We start from the raw sequence: 10,302 nt of genomic DNA on the forward strand, positions 1-10,302 counted from the left end.
AATGAGGTCGGTGAGTGCGGGAGCAAGGGGCGGAGCTGGTGGAGGCACGGTGGATGGCCCAACTGCTAATCCCGACGCGCGGCTCATACTAGTGATGGTGAAGTCGATGTCCCAGCGCTCAAAGAGAAGATCCTCAGTGGAGGTAGAAGGCACCCCAGCTCAAATGCACAATTGTGTGATGAGTGATGGAAAGAACAACTTGCCCTTTTTCTTCTGGGCACAGCTAACAATCTACCTTGAGATCAACTTGCCCACATCGATACTCAAACCAGCCAGCATACAATATAACAGAAGGGTCTACTGCTTGGACATCGTAGTGTCATGTGTGGTAGGTAGCAAGCAGCATTTGAATAAATGCAACCACACTCCAGCTTCAAGCAAAATAGAAGTGTGAAATAAAGTACGCACACCACCAGAAGAGACACGCCACTGAGCTCCAAAAGATGCGACAAGTTGCAGTGCCATGTCAAAATCGTCTGGTGTAGGGGTCAAGACCATATCATTATACACAACACACTCAACACTGGCCAGCCCAAATAGTAAATTAATAGCCTCACCAGAAAAGGAGAAAACCTTGCCTCGAACGATCACTTCAAAATTCTCAAAGGAGGTTATGTTGGCATAAAACTCTCGCACCAATGGGATGATAGCATGCTCTGGTTTTTTAAAACCTCTCAATTGTGCTGCTCAATGACACTACTAATGAATTCTAGCACCTCAACAGTGGTGGGTAAGAATCCTTTTTTCTGGGAGCAACTTCTTGGTCTTAAATGATTCATATTGTGCCTTGGCCTGAGTAGAAACAAATTTTGTAGCAGAACCTGAAGGGACATGAGTTTTCTTGGTGGTTGGGTTTGGTACAACAGTGGGTGTTGGCTTGGAGGCAGCTTTGGTGGTAGTGGGGGTCTTGTGTTTCTCGGGTGGAGGCGCGGCTAATGCAGGTTTGGCGGCTCTTTTGGATTTGGGTTGGGTTGGTGTTGATTTAGGTGCTTGTGGGGTAGTGATTGTGGGGGTAGGATCATTTATAGTGGTTGGGGAAGGCAAGAGTAATGGAGCAGTGGGAATCTGTGGGGATTTTGGTGGGGCAGTGGTGGGTGTGGATTTCTTTTTGGCTGGTGGTGGGGTAGTTTTGGGGACAGTGGTGCTCTTTTTGGCTGGTGGTGGGGTAGGAGTTGGCTTGGATTTCTTTCTCTGGGCTCATGTTTTAGTGGCCATATTTGTCAACAAGGAACTCAGTATATCACAATGCAGCAACCCAACGACTGAACAGGCACCCACACACCGAATATATCTGCTAGGAAAATTATAACACCAAAGTAACAAAGTAGTACAACGACATCTGAATAATACAGCTCACAACAGTAGGTCACCCCCCAAAATTCCAATAGAACACAGCTCACCCAAGCAATATAACAACCCCTGACCAATATTGCCAACAGATTTTCCCAATGGCTGACCCTAAAATCAAACACTAACAATGAATCCCCTTCCCAACAATATTCACAAGACTATAACAGAATAAGGAAATTGGTACCCCAAATTAGGATGGCTGGACCGAAAGAGCTGGTGGAGATTCGGCTGACTAACACTCGGAGCTTGCTGAGGTGCATAGGGGCTCGGATGGATGTAGTGGGTGCTTTGACTTGGAGACGCCTAGGCTCGGACTTGGCTGGAAGTTCATAGGGTCGTAAGGACCCGAGAAAATGGCGCCTGGGTGCTACAGATTTTGCGAGGGAAGGTAGGGCGGTCTCGTGGAGCTGGGACAACGCTTGGTGGACTCGCTGCTCAGTTCTCGGCTGACAGGAATGCGCGCCTGGGGAGGCTAGGAGCAGTCAGATGTGCACCTAGAGAAGGCTCGTGAAGGCAGGATGGCACAGGCGGACTCACTAAGCAGCACCCAGTTCTATGGTGTTTGGTTGCTCCTAGCCAATGCAGCGTCTAGGCTCTCAGCGAGGCGGTTGGAATGGCACCTGGGTCCTTGGTGCTTCACATGTGATGACTAGGAAGGTTTGGAGAGTGCGAATCCACGACCCAGGCTTGGAGAGTGTTCAGGGCTGAAGGAGGAAAGGATGGTGCGAAATGGAGAAGATGGGTTAGGGTATTATATATTCATATATATATTATATATGATATATATTTTATTGATATTATATATATGTAATTCCTGTAGTTTATAGTATATACATATATAAATATTTCTGTATATATATATATTTAGATATGTATATATTAATATATTTTTACATTTTTTTATGTATATAGGTAGTAATATATGTATATACATTTTTTTATATGAACAAATATAGTAATATATATATATGTCTCTGAATGAACCAATGACCCAGGATTTTTGCCTGCCCAAATTGCCACCATTTTGCCTAAGTTTTGCTTCAGCGACCCATATTTTACGTAACTCCCTTTTTTTGGAAATATTTGCTCGCAGTTTGCTGAAACAAAACTTTCACAAAACCATCAGACCCCCAAAGTTACTACCAAAACACCATTTTCTTGCTTTCTTAACACCTGAAACATAAAAATACACATAAAACCACTCCAAAAACATCATCACAATAAAATGGAATTAAAATTCTAAAAATTAAAGCTAAAAATAAAAATAATTAAAAACACTCATATATATTTATATATATTCTTTTCTTTCTTTTTCTCTCTTTTTTTTATGTATACACTTTTATTTTGCACTTTCTTCTTTTTGGGTTGCCTTAAATTTAGTGCCTGAATCACTTGATAACCCAAAACAAAAACTGCTTTAAGGATCCTCCAAAGTGATGGAGGTCTTCTCGCGGTTGACCTCACCTCCCCAGTATTGTTTCAGACGCTGCCCATTCACTTTAAATTCCCATCTGAATTGATCTTCCCGAACTTCAACTGCTCCAAAGGGGTAAACTTTCACCACAGTGAATGGGCTAGACCAGCAGGACTTCAACGTGCCAAGAAACAACTTCAGACGCGAGTTGAAGAGTAATACTTTCTACCCCTTCTCAAAGACTCGAGCTTGAATTTGTCATGCCACCTCTTAATTTTCTCCTTGTACAAATTAGCATTTTCATAGAAGAATAACTTCATTTCTTCCTCATTTAATTGTAACTTACGAGCTTCTCCAGCAGCTTGGAGATCCATATTCAACTTCTTAGTGGCCCAATATGTCGTATACTCCAACTCAATGGGGAAATGGCAAGCTTTCCCAAAAACCAAACGATATGGTGACATTCCCAAAGGGGTTTTAAAAGTCATTCTATAAGCCCAAAGAGCATCATCCAATCGCTAAGCCTAATCCTTTCTACTTGGATTCACCACTTTCTCTAGGATTCCCTTGATCTCTCTATTGCATATTCTGCTTGACCATTTGTTTGAGGGTGGTAGGTTGTGACAATCTTGTGCTTCACACTATATTTGGCGAATAAAACTGTCAATATCTTGTTCACAAAATGGGTGCCTTCATCACTTATAAGTGCCCTTGGAGTGCCAAAACGGGTGAACACATGCTTATGTAGGAACTTCATGACTACCTTGGAATCATTAGTAGGACTTGCCACTGCCTCAACCCACTAAGAAACATAGTCAACCGCCACCAAGATATACAAATTTCCAAATGACTGAGGAAATGGCCCCATGAAGTCGATTCCCCAAACATCAAACAATTCCACTTCAAGGATGCTATTCAAAGGCATATCACTCCTTGCTAAAATATTTCCAACACGTTGGCAGTGATCACATCTGTTAGAGAATTCATGAGCATCCTTGAAAATAGAAGGCCAATAGTACCCCGATTGAAAAACCTTAGTGGCTGTCCTTTGCCAACCAAAATGTCCACCATAAGGAGCTGAATGACAATGCTCTAGTATGCTGGAAACTTTATCCTCAAGCACACAACGCCTCATGATTTGATCTGGACATTGCTTGTAAAAATAAGGCTCATCCCAATAATAAAATCTTACATCATGAAATAATTTCTTGAGCTGCTGCCTATTTAAGTTAGGTGGTTGAAAACCACTCACCAAATAGTTGACAAAATCAGTGTACCATGGTGTAGTGACTTGGTTCACAACCAACAATTGCTCATTGAAGAATGTCTCTTTAATAGGACCTTCATTTTGCTTTTCACTTCCAGCTTCAATTCTTGATAAATGGTCAGCCACTTGGTTCTCCGTTCCTTTTCTATCCTAAATTTCCAAGTCAAATTCTTGAAGAAGCAACACCCATCGAATAAGTCTTGGCTCAGCATCCTTCTTGGCAATTAGATACTTGATCACTGAATGATCAGTGTAAACCACCACTTTAGTCCCCACAAGATAAGCTTCAAACTTATCAAAAGCAAACACCACCGCCAAGAGTTCCTTCTCGGTAGTGGTATAGTTTAATTGAGCATCGGCTAATGTCTTGCTTGCATAATAAATGGAATGAAAGATCTTCTCTTTTCGCTGCCCAAGTACGGCACCCACAGCAAACTCACTTGCATCGCACATCAATTCAAAGGGAAGAGACCACTTCAGAGCTGCAATGATGGGTGCGGTGATAAGAGCATTTTTCAAAATCACAAATGCTTCTTGACACTCCTTGGTGAACTCAAATGCTCAATTTTTCTCAAGTAAGGAACAAAGGGGCTTAGGAATCTTTGAAAAATCTTTTATAAACCTCCTATAGAAGCCCGTGTGCCCCCAAAAAGCTTCTAATCCCCTTGACTGTAGTAGGTGGTGGTAATTTTTCAATGACTTCCAGCTTTGCTCTATCCACTTCTATGCCCTTGTTAGAAATTCTATGGCCCAACACAATGCCTTCTTGCACCATGAAATGGCATTTTTCTCAATTGAGTACCAAGTTTGTTTATTCACATCTCGCCAAAACTTGCTCTAAGTCATCCAAACAAGTTTCAAAGGACTCACCAAATACTAAAAAATCGTCCATGAAGACTTCAAGAGACTTTCCACCATATCTGAAAATATCGCCATCATACAACGTTGGAAAGTGGCGGGAGCATTGCACAACCCAAACGGCATCCTTCTAAAGGCAAAGTTGCCATAAGGACAAGTAAAGGTAGTATTTTCTTGGTCTTCTGGCGCGATGAAAATCTGATTATAGCCTGAATACCAGTCAAGGAAACAATAAAACTCCTTTCCCGCCAACAGATCAAGCATTTGATCAATGAATGGCAGCGGGAAGTAGTCTTTCCGAGTAGCCTTATTCAGCTTTTGATAGTCCATACAAACACACCACCCCATCACTTGTCTTGTGGGAATAAACTCATTATTTTCATTAGCCACCACAGTGACTCCACTTTCTTAGGAACACACTGAATCGGGCTGACCCAAGAACTATCTGAAATTGGGTAAACAATTCCATAATCAAGCCACTTAATTATCTCTTTTCTAACAACTTCCTTCATGATAGGATTAAGCCTTTGCTGCTGCTCAACAAAATTATTACAGAAATCCTCCAACAAAATTTTATGCATAAAAAATGAGGGACTTATACCCTTAATGTCTGCCATGGTCCAACCGATGGCCCTTGTATATTTCTTCAAAACAGCCAGCAACAAACTCTCTTTTTCAGCTCCTAACATGACTGAAATAATCACATGCAAAGTCTCATTATCTCTTAAGTAAGCATACTCCAAGTCCCTAAGCAAAGGCTTCAACTCTAATTTCGGTGGCTCTTGAATAGAGGGCTTAGGAGGCTTAAAATTCTCTTCCAAAAAGTTCAATGACTCAAAAGGCCTCCTAAATTTAGCAAAGGGCTGCTTTGACTCAACCCCTGTAACTTGGCTTTCTTCCCTTTCACTTAAGTCTTCAAGCTCTTCATGTGACCTCACCCCCATTCCATCTTTAAAAGCTTCCTTGTGGAATTTTTCAGCGACAATTGACTCAATTACACTCAGCCTAGAGCATTCCTCAATCTCATTTAGAAACTTCATAGCGTTGAACACATTGAAAGTCACTTGTTGGTCATTCACCCTCATAGTAAGCTCCCATTTTTGTACATCAATCAAGGTCCTCCCAATAGCTAGAAATGGCATACCCAAGATAATAGGAACATCTCTATCTACTTGATAATCAAGAATGATGAAATCAGTCAAAAAAAATGAATTTATCAACTTGCACAAGTACATCTTCAATTTTTCCTTCCGGGTGTGCCATAGAACGATCTGCTAATTACAAAGTGACTGTGGTTGGTCTTGCTTCTCCAATTCCCAACTTCTTGAAAATTAACATGGGCATCAAATTGATACTAGCCCCCAAGTCACAAAGTGCTCTACCAACATCTCTACCACCAATAGAACAAGGGATTGTGATGCTGCCCGGATCCTTCAATTTGGGAGGAATTTTATTTTTCAGTATAGCACTACAACTTTCCGTCAAAGCCACCGTTTCAAATTCACCAAGCCTCCTCTTCTTAGTTAAAATATCCTTCAGAAACTTCACATAGTTAGGCATTTTCTCCAAAGCTTCCACCAACGGTATATTGATGTGAAGTTGTTTCAAAACATCTAAAAATCTCTGGAATTGATCATCTTGTTGCTGCTTTTGATAGCGCTGAGGAAATGGTGGAGGTGGCTTGCTCGTAGGTTTCTCTATAGCATTTTCCTGAGGAATTGCTACAGCAATTGCTTCAGGATCAGCATTTTAAATTTTTGAATTCACAACTTTGTCTCCCTTGTCCACACTACTTTGGATTGAAGTGGGCTCGCTGTTTCTCTTACAATTCTCCTCAGTCAATTCCTGATTTTTACCACTCCTCAAGGTAACCGCCTTGCAATGCTCCTTACCATCTTTCCTTGGATTTTCGATATCACTAGGCAAGGTGCCATGTGGTCTATTCCTTAGCTCATTAGCTAGCTGCCCCAATTGAATCTCTAGGTTCCTCAAGGATGTCACTTGGTTCTAAATCATAGCATCATTCTTGGCCATATATTCTTTCATTAAACTCTCCAAATAGCTTGATTGAGACACTTGAGGAGGAGGTAGTTGAGCTCTTTGTTATTGTTGACAAAACCCTGGTTAATATGTAGGCTTGTTTTGCATTGGTGCTCCGCTTGAACTAGCTCCTTGACCCCCCCCCCCCCACCCCAATGAGAAGTTTGGAGGCTACCTCCACCCCGGATTATAAGAGTTCGAATATGGGTTATTACAGTTGGCATTTTGATTCCCCACATAACATACCGAAGCGGGATTCGAAGGGCAACTCTCAAATGTGTGCCCATCTCCACAATAAACACAAGATACATCAGCAAATTGTCCCATAGCAGCTGGTTTTACCATTCCTCCCAAACTCACATTCTTGAGAAGGTTAGTCATTGAAGAAACTTGAGCGATCAAAGCTGTCAATGCATCCACTTCAAGTATACCAGCCACTTTTCGACTTGTTGAGGCTCTAGCATTGGACCATTGATAATTGTTGCTAGCTATCCTCTCCAAAATCTCATAGGCTTAATTGTAGGACTTAGAGAGAATAGCCCCATTTGCTGAAGCATCCAACACCATGCGGGTGGAAGAATTGAGCCCATTTTCGAAAGTTTCCATTTGTATACAATGTGGAATCCCATGGTGTGGGCATTTCCTTAATAACTCATTGTATCTCTCCCACGCTTCACAGAATGATTCATCTTCTAGCTGCTGAAATGACATAATTTCATTGCGAAACTTGGCATTTTTGGTGGGAGGCAAGTACTTCATAAATAATTTTTCAGCCAACTCATTCCATGTAGTCACCGAGTCAGGATTAAGGGTGTTGAGCCAAGCTCTAGCTCGATCCCTCAAAGAGAAATGGAATAATTTCAACCTTAGGGCCTCGTCACTCATGCCTTGTAGATTGAAAGAATCGCTCACCTCTAAAAATGAACGAAGATGAAGATGAGGATCCTTAGTAGGCAGCGCAGTAAATTTTCCCACTGTTTGCAACATTTGGACCATAACGGGCTTTAGCTCGAATTAGGGTACTTGAATTTCAGGCCTAACAATGCTAGGATTGAGCTCATTAAACATGGGGGCAGCATACTCCCTTATGGCTCTCTCTCTCTCTCTATCATCAACCATAGCAATTACGTTAGTGACATTATTAGCACCCTCAACTCCTTCAACCACTTCAGCCATATTAAGGCGATTTTTAGCTCGTTGTTCCTTTAGTTTTCTCCTAACTGTTCTTCCAATCTCAGGGTGAATAGGAGCTAGTTCAATGTCTTCTTGCTCATTCATATAGTAAATCACGTGAGAAAACACAACAACAAATAAACAAAGTCAGCTCAACAAAGAAAAAATAAGTTGCAAGTAATTGATATTACAAAAATTTCTAATTCCAATCCCCAGAAACGGCGCCAAAAACTTGTTGTGATAAATTAATATTTGATTTTAAATATGCAAGTGCACGTAATAACACAAGTAATATAATGATAAGTAGATCGTCTCCACAAGGATTGAAAAATAGAAAAATAAGCAAAACTATTACTAAACAACTTAAAAGTACTAAAAATCAAATGGGTTGCTTTTAGGCTAAACAAAATATTAAAGAGATGGAAATACTAAAACTAAAACTGAACTCAATAAGAAAATTGAAAGAAATATATATGGAATGTAAAATTGACTTGAATTATTGATTCTCCCTATATTAATCATCCTGAACATATTGCGGCAGCAATATTCTAGTAAAACTCCCAAGTTAACAAGAATTCATTAAACACTCATAGAACTTTCCCAAATTTTATGACATTAATTCTTTTACCTAATTAAACATATTCCTATGCGAAATCAGATTTAAGAATGCAAATTCAAAGTTTAATTCTCAAAAGTTACACAAGGCAAATAACATATCCCTATGTTACTCACTAACATAATCTAACCTAGATTATGACTTGTGTCATCCAAGTTCTTCCCATTACATTTAACCTTTCCAGCATCAAACATAATTAAATATCATGCCACTGTTGGCCAAACAACAACAAGAAATTAATGTAAGCACACTTGAATGAACAAGAGAGATTTTACTAAAATAAAGTGCAAGAAATTACTAGACTATAACATAGGGTTCATCAACAATTCAAGCAACCTAAAAATTAGTTCATGGCTGAGTTAATAAAAATTAATCCAGAATCAAAACAGCCCATAATATTCATATTTAGAAATCACTTAGAAAATATAATAATGGAGATTAGGAATAGAAGGAAGAACAAATCCAAAATGATGCTTCAGCTATCTTTTTCGTTCTCCTTCTTCTTGCTAATTTCTGGTTCTCCTTCCTTCTTGCTGGTTTTTTCTTTCCAAAAATGCTGCCTCCTCAATATTTCGGTTGATGCTTGTTTAAGTGTATTCTAGGTTTCCTCCTTTAGCCCCAAAAGTACAATATTGCCCTTCCTACTAAAAACGTGAGTCTCCTCCTTTCTTTTGTCATTTTCTCCCAATTTTTTTGACTCATGCTATTTGTACTTGCCACCTCAGCCACTATTCCAACTCACCCACTGACTTGCCACGTGTTCTAGGTGCCCAAAAACTGCCTGATCAAAATGCTTCAGCAAAGAGCGTCTAACAGCCCAGAAAACTTTGTCAAGGCTACTAAAGAATAAGGAAGCAACCACCTACGAGAATATGGGGATATTTTCCCATCAATGTCTCTCGAGCGCAACCCTTGGGCGACAGGATCAGTATAAATGCAAACCCTCCATCGCAGTGGAGGGGGTTCACAAATTTTGCTTACTGACGAGTACTATAAACATACCGAGCAGCCTGGCTTAGTACTTAGCAGCGATTCTTCCATTCTGTATTGTTATTTAGACTTACAAATCTACATGTATTCACTGGTTATCTTGTGTAAACCCTTAAGATCAATACAACTCTAAGAGGAAATAAGTCATTACCAATTCTTGGGGTTGAACCTTTATAAATTCTGGTGTTCTTTATTATTTATTGCTCATTATTAGCAGGTTCTTGGCTTATTTATGGCTCATTGATTATCTAATTTAAAGCTCTCCAATTAATTATTTTAACTATGTGTCAGTTGGTTAAAATACTAGTCAACATTTTGGTGCTTTCGTTGAGAACCTAAGACAATCACATTTGGATTCTATTGCTGCAAGGATGGTAGTCTTAACTAGAAAGTCAAGCCAAGAGCCTCTAGAGCCTAAGGATGAAGTCTCTCACCAAGTCCAATCTATGAGCAATTTCAATGGGCAGCGAATTGATTTTCCACCTAGGAATCCATCTCATGTCGGGGGGCAGACTACTGGGCCCACTGCACCAGGACGTGGAGCTGCTGCCTCTACTAGAATCACCCATGGAGGAACGTTTGGTGGATTTGCTG

At 40.3% G+C, this 10,302-nt stretch overlaps 1 protein-coding gene and 1 non-coding gene across 2 annotated transcripts; one reads left to right on the forward strand and one right to left on the reverse strand.

Moving 5' to 3' along the window:
- Nucleotides 1-3,566: 3,566 nt before the first annotated feature.
- On the reverse strand, nt 3,567-6,449 carry LOC133825338 (uncharacterized). The gene is made up of 5 exons (XM_062258296.1): nt 6,272-6,449; nt 5,324-6,057; nt 4,902-5,019; nt 4,272-4,513; nt 3,567-4,181 (listed from the first exon to the last, which is right to left on the reverse strand). Exons 1-5 carry the CDS (start codon nt 6,447-6,449, stop codon nt 3,567-3,569), a joined length of 1,887 nt encoding a protein of 628 aa, XP_062114280.1.
- A 1,102-nt stretch (nt 6,450-7,551) lies between these two features.
- Nucleotides 7,552-7,658, forward strand: LOC133828303 (small nucleolar RNA R71). Its single transcript, XR_009890931.1, has one exon. It is a non-coding gene; the product is annotated as a small nucleolar RNA R71 (small nucleolar RNA).
- The last annotated feature ends 2,644 nt before the right edge of the window (nt 7,659-10,302 follow it).

The sequence above is a fragment of the Humulus lupulus genome, chromosome 3, assembly GCF_963169125.1.
Source record: "Humulus lupulus chromosome 3, drHumLupu1.1, whole genome shotgun sequence".
Lineage (NCBI taxonomy): Eukaryota > Viridiplantae > Streptophyta > Magnoliopsida > Rosales > Cannabaceae > Humulus > Humulus lupulus.